General features: G+C 46.7%; 1 protein-coding gene across 2 annotated transcripts in view; it reads right to left on the bottom strand.

The window, feature by feature from the left end:
- The window catches only part of NMNAT1 (nicotinamide nucleotide adenylyltransferase 1), a 35,469-nt gene that overhangs the window by 3,729 nt on the left and 13,697 nt on the right, over positions 1–18,043 (bottom strand). For both annotated transcript variants that reach the window (XM_032758857.2, XM_058444354.1), the window contains exons 2-4: positions 9,489–9,659; positions 5,424–5,607; positions 295–434 (exon numbers count right to left, since the gene is read on the bottom strand). In XM_032758857.2, coding sequence (XP_032614748.1) covers positions 295–434; positions 5,424–5,607; positions 9,489–9,603 — 439 coding nt within the window. In that variant the 5' untranslated portion in view covers positions 9,604–9,659. The remainder of the gene's footprint in view (positions 1–294; positions 435–5,423; positions 5,608–9,488; positions 9,660–18,043) is intronic.

Raw genomic sequence — 18,043 nt, 5'->3', positions numbered from 1 at the left:
TCAGGAGATCAAGACCATCCTGGCTAACATGGTGAAACCCCGTCTCTAATAAAAATACAAAAAAATTAGACAGGAGTGGTGGCAGGCACCTGTAGTCCCAGCTGCTCTGGAGGCTGAGGCAGGAGAATGGCATGAACCCAGGAGGCAGAGCTTGCAGTGAGCTGAGATCGTGCCACTGCACTCCAGCCTGGGGGACAGAGCGAGACTCCGTCTAAAAAAAAAAATACACAGGGGTTTGCTCAGCTATAGAATCTTATCAACTCTAGTCTGTGGATCCTGCTAAAACATACAAACCATTTGTTTTTGGCTCTAGGGATTTCTTTTGACTAGAATCTTGTTTTTCAGTCCACTTCCTCTTCCTTCCAGGCCTTTCTAGAGTAGGTGAGTTCTGCTGGTGGTCACAGTTACTAGCCTCCAATTTCTCTTGGTGGTGTCTATAAAACAACAAAACAACAGAATATTTCTCTTTCTCACATGCTCCATTAGAATATATCGTTAACATTATTTATAGCCGGGCACGGTGGCTCACACTTGTAATCCTAGCACTTTGGGAGGCCGAGGTGGGCGGATCACAAGGTCAGGAGATCGAGACCATCCTGGCTAACACGGTCAAACACCGTCTCTACTGAAAATACAAAAAATTAGCTGGGCGTGGTGGTGGGCACCTGTAATCCCAGCTACTTGGGAGGCTGAGGCAGGAGAATCACTTGAACCTAGGAGGCAGAGGTTGCAGTGAGCCAAGATCACACCACTGCACTCCAGCCTGGGCGACAGAGTAAGACTCTGTCTCAAAAAAAGAAAAAAAAAAAAAGAGTATCATTAACATTATTTATTTATTTATTATTTTGAGATGGTGTCTTGCTCTGTTGCCCAGGCTGGAGTGCAGCGTGCGATTTCAGCTCACTGTAACCTCTGGCTCCTGTGTTCAAACAATTCTCTTGCCTCAGCCTCCCGAGCAGCTGGGATTACAGGTGCGCACCACTACGCTTGGCTAATTTTTTTTGTATTTTTAGTAGTGATGGGGTTTCACCATGTTGGCCAGGCTGGTCTTGCACTTCTGACCTCGAGCGATCTGCCCGCCTCGGCCTCCCAAAGTGCTGGGATTATAGGCACCTGGACAACATTATTTATTATATGCCACACATTACACTGAATCCTTTACATCGATTATCTGATTAAGTCTTCTCAATATAAGATGACTGTTGTGGAAGACTAAAAAACATTAAAAATCTTCTCAACCGGGTGTGGTGGCTCACACCTGTAATCCCAGCACTTTGGAAGGCCAAGGCGGGTGGATCACCTGAGGTCAGGAGTTCGAGACACAGCCTGACCAACATGGAGAAACCCTGTCTCTGCTAAAAATACAAAATTAGCCGGGTGTGGTGGCACATGCCTGTAATCCCAGCTACTCAGGAGGCTGAGGCAGGAGAATTGCTTGAACCCAGGAGGTGGAGGTTGCAGTGAGCCATGATTGCGCCATTGCACTCCAGCCTGAGCAACAAGAGCAAAACTCCGTCTCAAAAGAAAAAAAAAAAACTTCTCAACATCCTATATCATAAATATTATTATCTCCATAAGGGAGGGGAAAAAGGAGGCTTACAGTTACAACTCTAGCTGCTAGCAGAGTCTATGAGGAGGTATTCATTAACAATTTGATTGAGTGAATGTTTGGGGGTTCTTTTGGTTTGTTTTTTAGAAATACAGGCTCACTCTGTTGCCCAGGATGGAGCGCAGTGGCACAATCATAGCTCGCTGCAACCAAGAACTCCTGGGCACAAGTGATCCTACTGCCTCAGCCTCCCAAATAGCTGCGACTACAGGCATGTGCCACCATGTTCAGCTAACTTTAGTTTTTTTGAGAGATGTGGTCTCACTATGTTGCCCACACTGGTCTTGAACTCCTGGCCTCAAGCAATCCTGCTGCCTCAGACTCCCAAAGTGCTGGGATTACAGATGTGAGCCACCATGACCAGCCTGAACGTTTTGGTTATTACAAAGCGACTATATTATTGCCACCTTGCGGATAGTTTCACTGAAAATACTTCTGGTTTTAATGTGCTGCTCATCTCTTATATCAGAATTGTTTATTACCCCATTGAGAGAGGACACTGACTAATTTGCCTAAGGTCATTTAACTTACAAGTATTAATAGCAGAGCCAGGACTTGAACCCCAGCAGTCTGGTCCAGAGCCCACACTCTTGACCACTGAAGAGTGTGGCTTAATCTTGTAACAAAGAACCAGAACACCAAGGAGAAGGTCCTAGAGCGGCAAGGGCCTGAGGCCTTAAACAAAGGGGCCCTAAGCAGGATTTGTGTATAGCTCTATTCTGGGCTGGCAGCAGGGTGCCCACTGTTTTCGAACTGTGCAATGTTACCCAAATAACATCAACTACACTTGTGGGATCCAACTGTGGGCCTTTATTCCCCTACATCCCAACCCTTCTGAGCAGCTGAGTTGACTATTTAATGGGCGATAAGGTTACTATAAAGCCAGAGGGTTGGGTAGGGCTGTGGCCCAGGAACTTGGTCCCTCATGGGAGAATTTTTTGCCATCAAGCAGTGGAGACTCTTATCCCTGCCAAGTCTGAAAAGGAAGTCCTCTTGAGAGATCACTGTGTGAGATGCTTCCTACTGGCTCAGTGCCCAATCCTGCCCAACACACTTCCCAGAGGTCCTTGCAGCAGGTTCTGGACTTGACTGCGATTCTGCTAATGAGATTCTCTCCTGAGAGATTTGGAAGGCAGGAGGAGGACAGAGGCCATCATCCTGGGACTGTGGAGCCTGACAAGTAATCCTTTTTTTTTTTTTTGAGACAGAGTCTTGCTCTGTCGCCCAGGCTGGAGTGCAGTGGTGCAATCTCGGCTCACTGCAGCCTCCACCTCCCGGGTTCAAGCAATTCTCCCACCTCAGCCTCCCAAGTAGCTGGGACTACAGGTGTGCACCACCACACCTGGCTAATTTTTGTATTTTTAGTAGAGACAGGGTTTTGCCATGTTGGCCAGGATGGTCTTGAACTCCTGACCTCAGGTGATCCACCCACCTCGGCCTCCCAAAGTGCTGGGATTACAGGCGTGAGCCACCATGCCCGGCCTGATCCTATTGTTGCACTATTTATAGCCAGTAATCCTTTCTAGTGTGGGTGTGGTGGCTAGACACTGGAGTCCACTGTCCTGTCACCAACTTCAGGAGACTGAGACAGTTTAATAGCAGCAGAAGTGGAATTGGTTTGTTGAACCAACATCGGAGGAGTGGCCTTGACTTCCACTTCTCCAGCTCTTTTACTTTTTTTTTTTTTTTTTTTTGAGACAGTCTCACTCTGCTGCCCAGGCTGGAGTGCAGTGGCACAATTTCAGTTCACCGCAACCTCCGCCTCCCAGGCTCAGGCAATTCCCCTGCCTCAGCCTCCCTAGTAGCTGGGATTACAGGCACGGGCCCAGCTAATTTTGTATTTTTAGTAGAGACAGGGTTTCACCATGTTGGCCAGGCTGGTCTTGAACTACTGGACTCAGATGATCCACTGGCCTCAGCCTCCCAAAGTGCTGGGATTATAGTCATGAGCTACCATGCCTGGCCTCAACTCTTTTAAGTACTTTTTGCCTAAGTACTTAAATTTCTTTCCACTTAAAATACCCAGAGTGGTTTCTGTTTCCTAGTCTGAACCCTAAATAATACGGTCAGTAACTGGAGGGTTCAGAACTCTAAGAACAGATACTAAACAGAAAGGCTTTTCAGAAAGCCCTTTCATTTAAACTCAAGATAACAATAGGCCAGGCATGGTAGCTCACATTTGTAATCCCAGCACTTTGGGAGGCCTAGGTGGAAGGATTACTTGAGGCCAGGAGTTTGAGATCAGCATAGGCAACATAGCGAGGCCCCATCTCCAACAAAAAAAAAAAAAGAAAAGAAAGTTTAAAAAAATCAAAATAACATTAAGAAATAATTAGGTGTCAGCCGGGCGTGGTGGCTCACCTCTGTAATCCCCGAGCTTTGGGAGGCTGAGATGGGCAGATCACCTGAGGTCAGGAGTTAAAGACCAGCCTGGCCAACAGGGTGAAACCCCAGCTCTACTAAAAGTACAAAAATTAGCCGGGCGTGGTGGCAGGCGCCTGTAATCCCAGCTACTCGGGAGGCTGAGGCAGGGGAATGGCTTGAACCCGGGAGGCGGAGGTTGCAGTGAGCCGAGATCATGCCATTGCACTCCAGCTTGGGCAACAAGAGTGAAACTCTATCTCAAAAAAAAAAAAAAAAAAAAAAGAAAAGAAAAGAAAAAGAAAAATAATTAGGTGTTGGGAGGCTGAGGCAGGTGGATCACCTGAGGTCAGGAGTTCAAGACCAGCCTGGCCAACAAGGTAGAACCCCATCTCTACTAAAAATACAAAAAAATTAGCGGGGTGTGGTGGCGGTCACCTGTACTCCCAGCTATTTGGGAGGCTGGGGCAGGAGAATTGCTTGAACCCAGGAGGCAGAGGTTGCAGTGAGCCAAGAATGTGCCACTGCACTCCAGCCTAGGTGACAGAGTGAGACTCCGTCTCAAAAAAAAAAAAAAGAAATAATTAGATGTCACTTACTCTGGTTTTTGAACCCTTAACTAGAACTGCTTCAAAGGTATGGGGACAGAGATCTGTGACTCCCCCCAGATGCTGTCATGGAAGCAGCACACAAATCAGGCCTGTCCATGATCAAGCAGCACTGGATGCTTCTCTTCCTTAAATTATCTGCCGGTCTCTTTTATACTTGGGAAGACTGATGATAATAACATCTTCTTGCAATTTTCCCTTTCTCATTTGGGGCACAGACAGGCCAGGCAGGCTTCCTCTATTTTTCTAACAGTGACATCACATAGTAGCAAGTACGCAAAAATCTTTTTTTTTTTTTTTTTTTTTTTTGATGGGGTCTCCCTCTTTCCCCCTTTTTTGAGATGGAGTCTCACTCTGTCACCCAGGCTGGAGTGCAGTGAAACAATCTCGGCTCACTGCAACCTCTGCCCCTGGGGTTCAAGCGTATCTCCTGCCTCAACCTCCCAAGTAGCTGGGATTACAAGCATGCGCCACCATTCTCGGCTAATTTTTGTATTTTTAATAGAGACGAGTTTTCACCATGCTGGCCAGGCTGGTCCCGAACTCCTGACCTCAGGTGATCCACCCGCCTCAGTCTCCCAAAGTGCTGGGATTACAGGCATGAGCCACTGCGCCTGGCCGCAAATAACTTAAAACATAATTAAAGACACAGAGGGGCTAAGACCCATCCTTTGGTGCAGTGCTCTACAGTCTTGTAGTAATCTTCCACAGGAATGGCTTACAATACACGTGACAGTTTTGCAAATCTGTATGTTCACAGATGTAAGCAACATTGAAACATTGTAAAAACATAAGCGGCTTAGCCATTTACACAGAACTGACAAAGTTGATTACACCATAAATACCTTAGCACCTTAAGAGTCTCTTTCCACTCCTTCTGAAGACTTTCCCATGTATCAACTTCTACCCATTTGGAATTCTTGGTAGCAAGTTCTGCCATGATGACCCGGTGATAGGCAGGAATGAGTCCTTTCTTCTTGTAGGCATCACCAACAGGAGAGATGATGCCTTTGACAACTGTGTATCTTCCTGGATAAAGAGTTAGGTTTTACACTAGGTAAAACAAATTAGACTTTATGCACAGGAAATATTACGATCAATATTATTTGTTTTGTTTTGTTTTTTGAGAGAGTCTTGCTCTGTTCCCCAGGCTGCACTGGACTGATCTCAGCTCACTGCAACCTCCGCCTCCTAGGTTGAAGCGATTCTCCTGACTCAGACTCTCGAATATCTGGGATTATAGGCACGTGCCACCATGCTGGCTAATTTTCGTATTTTTAGTAGAGATGGGGTTTTTACCATGTTAGCCAAGCTGGTCTCCAACTCCTGACTTCAAATGATCGGCCTGCCTCAGCCTCCCAAAGTGCTGGGACTGCAGGCATGAGTCACCATACCTGGCCAATATTGTTTTATAATCACAGATTCTCTTTCTTTAGGGATTCCAGCTTATTAGCTGATTGATCAATTAATTGACTGAAATTATGGTAAAATATACCCAAGTGTACAGTTCTATGATATTAACTGCAAATACGCTGTTGTGCAATCATCGCTCCTGTCCATCTCCAGAATTTTCTCATCTTCCCCAACTGAAACTCTGTACCTTACCTCATTCCCCTATACAACTAAATTTCTAGTGATATTGCCAAATTACTTTGTAAAAAGCCTTAATTTGTATTGTCCACCTAGATGTATGCGAAAGCCCATTTCTCAGTGTCATAGGCAAATACTGAGTTTTAGCATCCATCCATCCATCTACCTATCAGCATATTATATGATCACTTATGTAACAAAAAAATCGAGGCCAGGTGTGGTGGCTCACACCTGTAATCCCAGTGCTTTCCGAGACCGAGGCAGGAGAATCACTTGAGCCCAGGAGCTCAACACCAACTTGGGCAAAACAGTGGGACCCAGTTTCTACAAAAAATTAAAACATTAGGCCGGGCATGGTGGCTCACTCCTGTAATCCCAGCACTTTGGGAGGCCGAGGCAGGTGGATCACGAGGTCAGGAGATCGAGACCATCCTGGCTAACTCGGTGAAACCCCGCCTCTACTAAAAATACAAAAAATTAGCTGGGCATGGTGGCGGGCGCCTGTAATCCCAGCTACTCGGGAGGCTGAGGCAGGAGAATGGCGTGAGCCCGGGAGGCGGAGCTTGCAGTGAGCTGAAATCGCGCCACTGCACTCCAGCCTGGGCAACAGAGCAAGACTCCATCTCCAAAAAAAAAAAAAAAAATTAGCCAGATGTGGTGACATGCCTGTAGTCACAGCTACTCAGGAGCCTGAGGCAGGCAGCTCATTTGAGTCTGGGAGGTAAAGGCTGCAGTGAGCTGCGATCACGCCACTGTACTCCAGCCTGCCCAGCCAGAGTGACAGAGTGAGAACCATTTCCAAAAAAAAAAAAAAAAAAAATCTGTGTATACACACAAATGTTTGCATATAAATTCATACAAAGAAGAGTGGAAGAATACACATTAAACTGTTACGGTTATGTTATGTTATGATGGCTCATGCCTGTAATTCCAGCACTTTGGGAGGCCGAAGTGGGAGGATCACTTGAGAACAGGAGTTCAAGAGCAGCCTGGTCAACATGGTGAAACCCCATTTCTACTAAAAACACAAAAATAGGCTGGGCATGGTGCTGTGCGCTTGTAATCCCAGTTACTGGGGAGGCTGAGGCAAGAAAATCGCTTGAAGGCCGGGCGCGGTGGCTCACGCTTGTAATCCCAGCACTTTGGGAGGCCGAGGCAGGCGGATCACGAGGTCAGGAGATCGAGACCACGGTGAAACCCCGTCTCTACTAAAAATATAAAAAATTAGCCGGGCGTGGTGGCGGGCACCTGTAGTCCTAGCTACTCGGAGAGGCTGAGGCAGGAGAATGGCGTCAACCCGGGAGGCGGAGCTTGCAGTGAGCCGAGATCACGCCATTGCACTCCAGCCTGGGTGACAGAGCAAGACTCCGTCTCAAAAAAAAAAAAAAAAAAATTAGCCGAGCATGGTGGCGGGCGCCTGTAGTCCCAGCTACTCGGAGAGGCTGAGGCAGGAGAATGGCGTGAACCCGGGAGGCGGAGCTTGCAGTGAGCCGAGATCACGCCACTGCACTCCAGCCTGGGCGACAGAGCAAGACTCTGTCTCAAAAAAAAAAAAAAAAAAAAAAAAGAAAATCGCTTGAATCCAGGAGGTGGAGGTTGCAGTGAGCCAAGACCGTGCCACTGCACTCCAGCCTGGGCGACAGCGAGACTCTGTAGAGTCAAGGTTTCGCCACATTGGCCAGGCTGATCTCAAACTCCTGACCTCAGGTAATCTGCCCCCTCTGCCTCTCAAAGTGCTGGGATTACAGGTGTCAGCCACCGCACCCAGACTATTCATGCATTGTTTTTTGTTTTTTTGTTTTTTTTGAGACGGAGTCTCCTCCTGTCACCCAGGCTGGAGTGCAATGGCGCCATCTTGGCTCATTGCAAGCTCCGCCTCCCAGGTTCACGCCATTCTCCTGCCTCAGCCTCCCGAGTAGCTGGGACTACAGGCGCCTGCCACCACACCCAGCTAATTTTTTTGTATTTTTAGTAGAGATGGGGTTTCACCGTGTTAGCCAGGATGGTCTCGATCTCCTGACCTTGTGATTGCCCGCCTCAGCCTCCCAAAGTGCTGGGATTACAGGTGTAAGCCACCACGCCCAGCCTCATGCACTGTTTATGAAAACTTTTAGTCAGGTGTGGTGGCTCATGCCTGTGATCCCAGCACTTTGGGAGGCCTGGGGTTGGGAGTTTAAGACCAGCCTGACCAACATGGAGAAACCCCGTCGCTACTAAAAATACAAAAAATTAGCCGGGCGTGGTAGCTACTTGGGAGGGTGAGGCAGGAGAATTACTTGAACCCAGGAGGTGGAGGTTGCGGTGAACCGAGATCGCGCCACTGCACTCCACTCTGGGCAGCAAGAGTGAAACTCTATCTCAAAAAAAAAAAAAAGAAAGAAAGAAAGAAAAAAGAAAACTTAAAAAGCTGTGCCTGACCCTGGAGTTTTTATATATGCTAAAGTACAAGCTTTCGCTTTTTGCCTTAAGTAATGGGAAACTCCTGAAGTAGATTAAGCACAGGGATGACAGAATCAAATTCTTTTTTGGGGGGAGGGGTGGTCAGGGTCTTGCTCTGATGTCCAGGCTGGTGGGCAAAGGTGCAATCATGGCTCACGGTAGCCTAGACCTCCTGGGCTCAAGCAATCCTCCTACTTCAGTCTCCTGAGTAGCTGGGACCACAGGCACATGCCACCATACCTGGCTAATTTTTACAATTTTTTTGTAGAGATGAGGTCTCTCTGTGTTTCCCAGGTTGGTCTCAAACTCCTGGCCTCAAGCGATCCTCCCACCTCGGCCTCCTGAGGCACTGGGATTACAGGTGTGAGCCACTGTACCTGGCTGTATTTTCTATTCTCCAGGCCACAGCCAGATGCTCAATTCTTCCCTCATACTTCACCCTCTTTTTTGGCTAAGAATTCACTGTACAAGGGAGCAGGACAGCATGTTTGTGCCCAGTCGATGAAATGTGTATTCTGAAACAGACCCAGCCATGCTGGTTCTCTAGTCTTTTTTTTTTTTTTTTTTTTTTTTGAGATGGTGTCTCGCTCTGTCTCCAGGCTGGAGTGCAGTGCGGCCATCTCGGCTCACTGCAACCTCCGCCTCCCGGGTTCAAGCGATTCTACTGCTTCAGCCTCCCGAGTAGCTGGGACTACAGGCACAGCGAATTTTTGTATTTTTTAGTAGAGACGGGGTTTTACCATGTTGGCTAGGATGGTCTCGATCTCTTGATCTTGTGATCTGCCTGTCTCAGCCTCCCAAAATGCTGGGATTGCAGGTGTGAGCCACTGTGCCTGGCTGGTTCTCTATGGTCTTAAGCCGCTTTTGGTTACTGCTCCTACCTGTTCCATTCATGTAGTCCTTGGCCAGCTCAAACAACCTGAGGTGCATGTTGGTGATGGGATTGAAGGAACCACAAGCAAGGAGAACCACTTCAGTCTTCTCGGAATTTTCCATGGTAAGAACTTGAATTTGTTGATCTAAATGGAAAACTGTGACACCTCCCTTGTTGTCTACAAAGGAAAAAGAAAATAAATTCAGTTATGCATTTTTTTTTCCTAAGATGAGGTCTTGAGGTCTTGCTCTGCCACCCTGGCTAGAGTGTAGTGATGAAACCACAGCTGACTGCACCCTCAAACTCCTGGGCTCAAGTGATGCTCCCACCTCAGCCTCTCAAGTAGCTGAGAACACAGGCACATACCAATAGGCTGGCTAATTATTTTAAAAACTAATTTTTGTAGAGATGGGGGTCTTGCTATGTTGCCCAGGCTGGTCTCAGACTACTGGTCTCAAGCAATCCTTCCACCTCAGTCTCTCAAAGTGCTGGGATTACAAGCATGAGTCACCACACTCAGCCCAGTTATAGGTCTTTTGATGTCCTTCCACGTTCTCATTCCCAATAGACGGATTAAAAGTATTTGGCTTTGGCTGGGCGCGGTGGCTCACACTCGTAATTCCAGCACTTTGGGAGGCTGGGGTGGGCGGATCATGAGGTCAAGAGATCGAAACCATCCTGGCCAACATGGTGAAACCTCGTCTTTACAAAAAATACAAAAATTAGCTGGGTGTGGTGACGGGCACCTGTAATCCCAGCTACTTGGAAGGCTGAGGCAGGAGAATCACTTGAACCTGGGAGGCGGAGGTTGCAGTGAGCCGAGATTGCGCCACTGCACTCCAGCCTGGCGACAGAGAGAGACTCCATCTCAAAAAGAAAAAAAAAAATTGGCTTCAATCATTATGCTAACTATAAAAATGCTTCCACATCTCCATCCCTCCTTTTCAATGTGAATTTGCAGCTTCTACCATGAAGAGATGGAAGTGACTTCTCCACATTTTTTGACTTGCTTTAGCCAAAAGAATGTGGCACAAATGATAGTGTGGAGGATGCCAGAACATGTGGGAGAGCACTGATGCTCCCACTGATAGACATTCAACCACCCCACACGTGGGGAACACGGCCATCCCTGACCAGCCAACAACTACAGTCCATCTGCTCAGACACATGAGCAAACCCAAGTGAGATCAACAGAACCTGGCTCAGATCGTCAAGCCAACAAGCTGACCCTAGTCTCAAAAACAAAAATTAGTGTTCATTATCGTATGTCACTCAAGTTTTGTGACTGCACTACTGTGGCCACAGTTAATAAACCTGGAAATTAAGGCCATGCAATGCCTCACTGAGTACGTCTAAGACTTGGCAATACTCAAAATACCTGTGTCAAGACTGTTCATTTGTAGCCCAATAGCAGTCAGACATAACTGCTAGGCTGACCAACTTGCTTTTGTTCAGATTTTATGCTCTCAGTGGACAAAGCTAGTGAATGGCGCATCAGGACTAGAATTTAGATTTCCTGACTCTTAAGCTCTCTCACCAAGAAGAAAAATGGGAGATAGGCTGGGCGTGGTGGCTCATGCTTGTAATCCCAGCACTTTGGGAGGCCGACACGGGCGGATCACGAGGTCAGGAGATCAAGACCACGGTGAAACCCCATCTCTACTAAAAATATAAAAAATTAGCCGGGCGTGGTGGCGGGCGCCTGTAATCCCAGCTACTCGGAGAGGCTGAGGCAGGAGAATGGCGTGAACCCGGGAGGCAGAGCTTGCAGTGAGCTGAGATCGCGCCACTGCACTCCAGCCTGGGTGACAGAGCGAGACTCCGTCTCAAAAAAAAAAAAAAGAAAAAAAAATGGGAGATAAACTGGAACAGTGTAGATTGGAATTGAGCCCTCTTATAGCTAAGGAGTTGAGAAATACAAACTTTAACCCCTTGGACAATGGGAACCTTTGAAGGTTTCTGAGCAAAGGAGTGACAACAGCGTTCTCAAAATAATATGACATGGGTGTTAAAAACCCTTGCTTGGTTGTGTGATCTTGATTTGATCTCTTAACTCTGTTTTTAGGTTCTTTATCTGTAAAATGGAGATAATGAGAAGGCCAATCTCAGTTACTTTGAGGATTAATCCTGAGGATAATACACGGCAAGGGGCTTAGCATATTGCCTGACACAGTGTTAAAATGAATGGTAGCTGTAATTTTTGAGGAAAGTGATGTTACTGATGATGGTGATGATATGGAATTCACTGGATGGGGTGAAACAAGATAGGAAAGGCAGCCACAAATAGTCAGTAGAAATGGAAACAAGAAATATACTTGGGGTCTGGGCGCAGTGGGTCATGCCTGTAATCCCAGCATTTTGGGAGGGCGAGGCAGGTGGATCACCTGTGGTTGGGAGTTCAACACCAGCCTGACCAACACGAAGAAACCCCGTCTCTACTAAATATACAAAATTAGCCAGGCATAGTGGCACATGCCCATAATCCCAGCTCCTTGGGAGGCTGAGGCAGGAGAATTGCTTGAACCTGGGAGGTGGAGGTTGTGGTGAGCCGAGATCACGCCATTGCACTCCAGCCTGGGCAACAAGAGCAAAACTCCGTCTCAAAAGAAAAAAAAAATATATATATATATATATACACACACATATACATACTTGGGGTCTTCTCGAAAGAAGGCACAGTGGTGGGATCACGGGGACACTGCTAACTGTTCTTAGGGAATAAAGGAGAAGGTTCAGTAGTGGTCAGTAGGGCATTAGAAGAAAATGAGTTCATCACTAAGAATGATTTAAAGGTCTTACCTTTCAGTTACCATCCCAAGTATGATACCAGGATTCACTTGGGGCTTGTACCCACACCTTTTATCCCTACCCCAGGCCCCCAATACCCATAAAAACTACCAGTGGTATTATGGGATGGGGTGATGAATGCGACATGCCCATAGTACCCTGAGGCCTACAGAGATCAGGGTATCCACCAGCCACTGAGCATGCTCTCAAAGACTGATGGAGGGGCTGGGTTCAGCTGGCGACAGAAAAACAGCTGGCGTCAGACATCCCTGCCCATCTCAGGTTTCAGTTACTATTCCCAAGAGAGATGGAAGAAGGGTAAGGCTGAGTTCAAGAGGTGTGGGTCCTCAAGGGAGCTGCTGCAGTTCTGAAGCTGACTTCAGGGAAGGATGGAACAAACAGCTTTTAGCCCTATCCTTGGGGATGAGCTTAGGTTTCCAGGTGATGCCCAAGAGATGCAGAGGGGCTGGGGGAAGCTGATCTCTCAGCATAAAGGAAGCTGTCTTTCTCCCTTGTTACATCTGTAACTTGTCTCAAATATCCAGCTCAGTCCCATTACCTGTTAACAAAGCCAACTCGAGCTCACACCAGACTCTAAACCTTCAGATCCACAGAAGAGTTAAGGTTACAGTGAGCTCCTATTGCTGCCAAAGGCGGGTTTTAAAGAACTAGGGTCTGTCCCTTTCCTGAAGAGTACTTCTTCCATATCCTTGCAGGGTACATGCGCATGCGTATAGCGGGGCTGTGGCCGGTTGATGAATGGGTGCAGCAGTTTGGAAACTCTAACAGGACTGCCCTGGGTCCTCCTTGTCTTGTTCCAGGTGCTCTGGGCCCAGTGTCACCATGATTCACTTTTGTTTGGCCCACACGGCCTATCGCTTGCACTGCTGGCTGCCGAGAACTTACCAGCTCAGGCTCTAAGTGTTCCTCCCCAGCTCACTGTGACAATAAAGAGTTCATTTCTTTCTCTGGCAGTCTTGAGGCTTAAAATTTACTTTTAATTTTAAAATTACTAATCTTGGGCTGGGTACAGTGGCATGTGGCTATAGTCCCAGCTACTCGGGAGGCTGAGATTGAGCCACTGCGTTTTGGCCTGGGTAGTTACTGATCTTTATTATTATTTTTGGTAGATGGGGTCTCGCTGTGTTGCCCAGGCTGGTGTCAAACTCCTGGCCTCAAGTGATCCTCCCACCTTAGCCTCCCATGGTGCTGGGATTAGAGGCATGAGCCACCACACCTGGCCAAAATAACTGATCTTTATGTTTTAAAAACACTGAGGTGTAAATATTAACATAACATTAAGCCAGGTTTTTGTTTGTTTGTTTGTTTGTTTAAGATAGGGTATCACTCTGTTGCCTAGGCTGCAGTACAGTGGCACAACCATTGCTCACTGCAGCCTTGAAATCCCAGGCTCAAGAGATCCTCCCACCTCAGCCTGCCAAGTAGCTAGTACTACAAGCACACGCCATCACTCCTGGCTAAAAAGTCAGTTTTTTAAAAATCAACTTTTCAAAAACAATAGTAATTCTGTTTGGCTTTCCCTATTGCATATTTCAGGATGCTCAGTATTAAACCTGTGTTGGCTAAGAGTTAAGTAACCTGGCTGACCTCACCACCTCTCAGGATGTACACCTCTAAAAGGGTGCTATTCCTTTCAAAACAGTAACTTTAAGCATGTAGCTATGTTCTTCTTCCAACAATGCTGCCATTGGGGGTGTATTCTGAAATTGCATATTCTTTTGAGTAACTTCACTGGGGATAAATCTGTCTTTGGAGGGTATATTTGATTTCCATGAATGCCATAGTTATTCAGTGCTAAACCCAATTAATAAAATCATCAAAGTGAATTTAATAGTTTACAGTGAAGAAGGGAATTAGAATGATTAGTTAATGGGGAGATTTTCTTTTTTTTTTTGGGCAGGGGGACAGAGTCTCATTGTCGCCCAGGCTGGAGTGAGGTGGCACGCGATCTTGGCTCACCGCAACCTCCACCTCCCAGGTTCAAGCCATTCTCCTGCCTCAGCCTCCTGAGTAGCTGGGATTACAGGCGCACGCCACCACACCCAGCTAATTTTTGTATTTTTAGTAGAGACGGGGTTTCACCATGTTGGTCAGGCTGGTCTTGAACTCTTGACCTCATTATCTGCCTACTTTGGCCTCCCAAAATGCTGGGATTACAGGCGTGAGTCACCGCACCCGGCCTCTTTTTTTTTTTTTTTTTCAAGATGGAGTTTCACTCTTGTCCCCAGGCTGGAGTGCAATGGCACAGTCTTGGCTCACTGCAACCTCCGCCTCCCAGGTTCAAGCGATTCTGCTGCCTCAGCCTCCTGAGTAGCTGGGATTACAGGCGCCCACCACCACACCCAGCTAATTTTTGTATTTTTAGTAGAGATGGGGTTTTACCCTGTTGGCCAGGCTGGTCTCAAACTCCCAATCTCAGGTGATCCACCTGCCTCGGCTTCCCAAAGTGCTGGGATTACAGGCTTAAGCCACTGTGCCCGACCAAGATTTTCTTATATGCCATGGAAACTACATACATGTAATCTCAAAATAATTTCAAAAATGCTTTGAGCAGTAACAATTTTCATTTGCTTGTGCAAGTTGTGGTAGGTAGATTAACTCTCAGTTTGTCAGTTAACAGTCTGTTTCCTCATTTAAAAAATGGAGCACCATGGTCCTATATCATAGGATTTTGTGCATATTAAATTAGATAACGCATGTAAAATGTTTGACACATTCGTCTACCAATTATGAATATTAATAACTTAGTATTACTTGCAGGTTGTTTTACATTAATTTACAGTCATGATAAAGGAACCAAGGTTCTAAAGATTCCCTAAAGATCAGTATCAACAGGCTGGGAGCAGTGGCTCACACCTGTAATCCCAGTACTTTGGGAGACTGAGGCGGGTGGATCACGAGGTCAGGAGTTCGAGACCAACCTGGTCAGCATGGTGAAACTCCATCTCTACTAAAAACACAAAAATTAGTCGGGCGTGGTGGTGTGCTTCTGTAGTCCCAGATACTCAGGAGGCTGAGGTAGGAGAACTGCTTGAACCCAGGAGGCAGAGGTTGCAGTGAGCCGAGATGGCACCATTGCACTGTAGCCTGGGTGACAGAGCAAGACTCCGTCTCAAAAAAACAAAACAAAACAAAACAAAAAATCAGTATCAACAAAGCCTGCTAAATAATAGGAGATCAATAAGTAGTAGCTATTTTAATATTCTTATTGATTATTATATAGAATTTTATTAAAATGCAATGGATCTCAATTCAATCAGAAACCCCATCTCTACTAAAAATACAAAATATCATTATGTTTAAAACTTTATCTCTGTAGTTAAATGTAACATTATCACCAAACAGAACCTGAATTTGGTTTCTGGAAGCTATTTCATCACTAAACGAGTAATGTAAAATGTAACTCACTGTGTCGCATGCAGCCAGGTGACAGCGTTCTTGGTTGAAATTACCACCCTGGTTCTCCAGTTCTATGTTCTGCTAAGGTAGGTTCTTACACTTGGCAGCTCAACATGCATTTCTCACCTGTGGAAATGGCTTGGGTGCTCTCTGGGATTTCTGTTACGTGTTTAATTGCAGCCTGCCCCATTTTTTCTGCCCCTATTATCAAGGGCAATCACCTACTTCACTTCTTTGAAAAGCCAAAAATCTCAATATAGTGAAGATAGCTGTGGGTAAGTGAGTTTAACTTTTAATCCACATTTACTTCTTCTGGTATAGAAAGCCATTAAATAGGAGACAATGAGGGGACCAATGTCTCAACTTACATATTCCCTGGAGAGACCAGTCCCAACGGTCTAGCGTTAGCGTATGTCTGCAGGGCTGAGGGTGACAGGCACACCTGACATGATTATTACTTAATATGTTCTTTCAGATTCTGTCTTGGAAATTATTCTTAGCGGAAACAGTCCGTTAATAACTTTAATTCTAAAAAAATCTGAAAACTGAGAATCTACTTAAGCAAGGGGGAGGGACAGGAAGCTGCAACACTCCTTGTAATTAGCCGAACTCAAACTCAGCAGCTTCTATTACAGAAAGTCTGTGTAGGCCGGGTGCGGTGGCTCAAGCCTGTAATCCCAGCACTTTGGGAGGCCGAGGCGGGCGGATCACGAAGTCAGGAGATCGAGACCATCCTGGCTAACACGGTGAAACCCCGTCTCTACTAAAAATACAAAAAAAAAATTAGCTGGGCGTGTTGGCGGGCGCCTGTAGTCCCAGCTACTCGGAGAGGCTGAGGCAGGAGAATGGCATGAACCTGGGAGGCGGAGCTTGCAGTGGGCCGAGATCGCGCCACTGCACTCCAGCCTGGGTGACAGAGCGAGACTCCGTCTCAAAAAAAAAAAAAAAAAAAACCCAGAAAGTCTGTGTAAAGTAAGTCATTTTTCCTTACTAGAAGTCAGAATCTCCATGAAATAGTTTTTCACCAAAATCGCAAATTAACATGAATTTAAAAAATGGTAAACAAGGGCCGGGCGCAGTGGCTCACACCTGTAATCCTAGCACTTTGGGAAGCCGAGGCGTGGATCACGAGGTCAATAGTTCGAGACCAGCCTGGCCAACATGGTGAAGCCCAGTCTTGCGTGGTGGCGCATGCCTGTAGTCCCAGCTACTCGGGAGGCTCAGGAAGGAGAATTGCTTGAACCCGGGAGGCAGAGGTTACAGTGAGCCAAGATCGCGGCACTGCGCTCCAGCCTGGGCAACAGAGTGAGACTCTGTCTAAAAAAAAAAAAAAAAAAAAAAAGGTAAACAAGACTACGCATGGATGGTGGCTGACACCTGTAATCCCAGCACTTTGGGAGGCTGAGGTGGGCAGATCACCTGAGGTTGGGAGTTTGAGACCAGCCTGACCAACATGGAGAATCCCCATCTGTACTAAAAATACAAAATTAGCCTGACGTGCTGGTACATTCCTGTAATCCCACTTACTCAGGAGGCTGAGGCAGGGGAATTGCTTGAACCTGGGAGGCAGAGGTTGCAGTGAGCTGAGATCCCACCATTGAACTCCAGCCTGGGCAACAAGAGCGAAACTCCATCTCAAAATAAAAAGAAAAAGGAAAAAAAGAAAAAAGAAGGCCAGGCGCAGTGGCTCATGCCTGTTAATCCTAGCACTTTGGGAGGCCGAGGCGGGTGGATCACAAGGTCAGGAGTTTGAGACCAGCTTGGCCAACATGGTGAAACCCCATCTCGACTAAAAATACAAAAATTATCCAGGCGTGGTGGCGTGTGCCTACTCAGGAGGCTGAGGCAGGAGAATTGCTTGAACCTCGGAGATGGAGGTTGCAGTGAGCCAAGATCACACCATTACATTCCAGCCTGGGTGATAGAGTGAGACTCCATCGCAAAAAAAAAAAAAAAAAAAAACAAGGCCAGGATCAGTGGCTCATGCCTGTAATCCAAGCACTTTGGGAGGCCGAGGTGGGCAGATCACCTGAGGTCAGGAGTTCAAGACCAGCTTGGACAACATGGTGAAACCCCATCTCTATTAAAAATACAAAATATTAGCCAGGTGTGGTGGCGCACGCCTGTAATCCCAGCTACTCAGGAAGCCGAGGCATGAGAATAGCTTGAACCCGGGAGGTGGAGGTTGCAGGGAGCTGAGATCACACAACTGCACTCCAGCTTGAGTGACAGAACAAGACTCTGTCTCAAAAAAAAAGAAAAAAAAAGGTAAACCAATCACTTGAGGTCAGGGGTTCGAGATCAGCATGGCCAACATGATGAAACCCCATCTCTACTAAAAATACAAAAGTTAGC

Source organism: Hylobates moloch, unplaced genomic scaffold (assembly GCF_009828535.3).
Source record: "Hylobates moloch isolate HMO894 unplaced genomic scaffold, HMol_V3 SCAFFOLD_9, whole genome shotgun sequence".
In the NCBI taxonomy this organism is placed as follows: domain Eukaryota; kingdom Metazoa; phylum Chordata; class Mammalia; order Primates; family Hylobatidae; genus Hylobates; species Hylobates moloch.
This window is presented reverse-complemented; position numbering and strand designations above follow the sequence as displayed.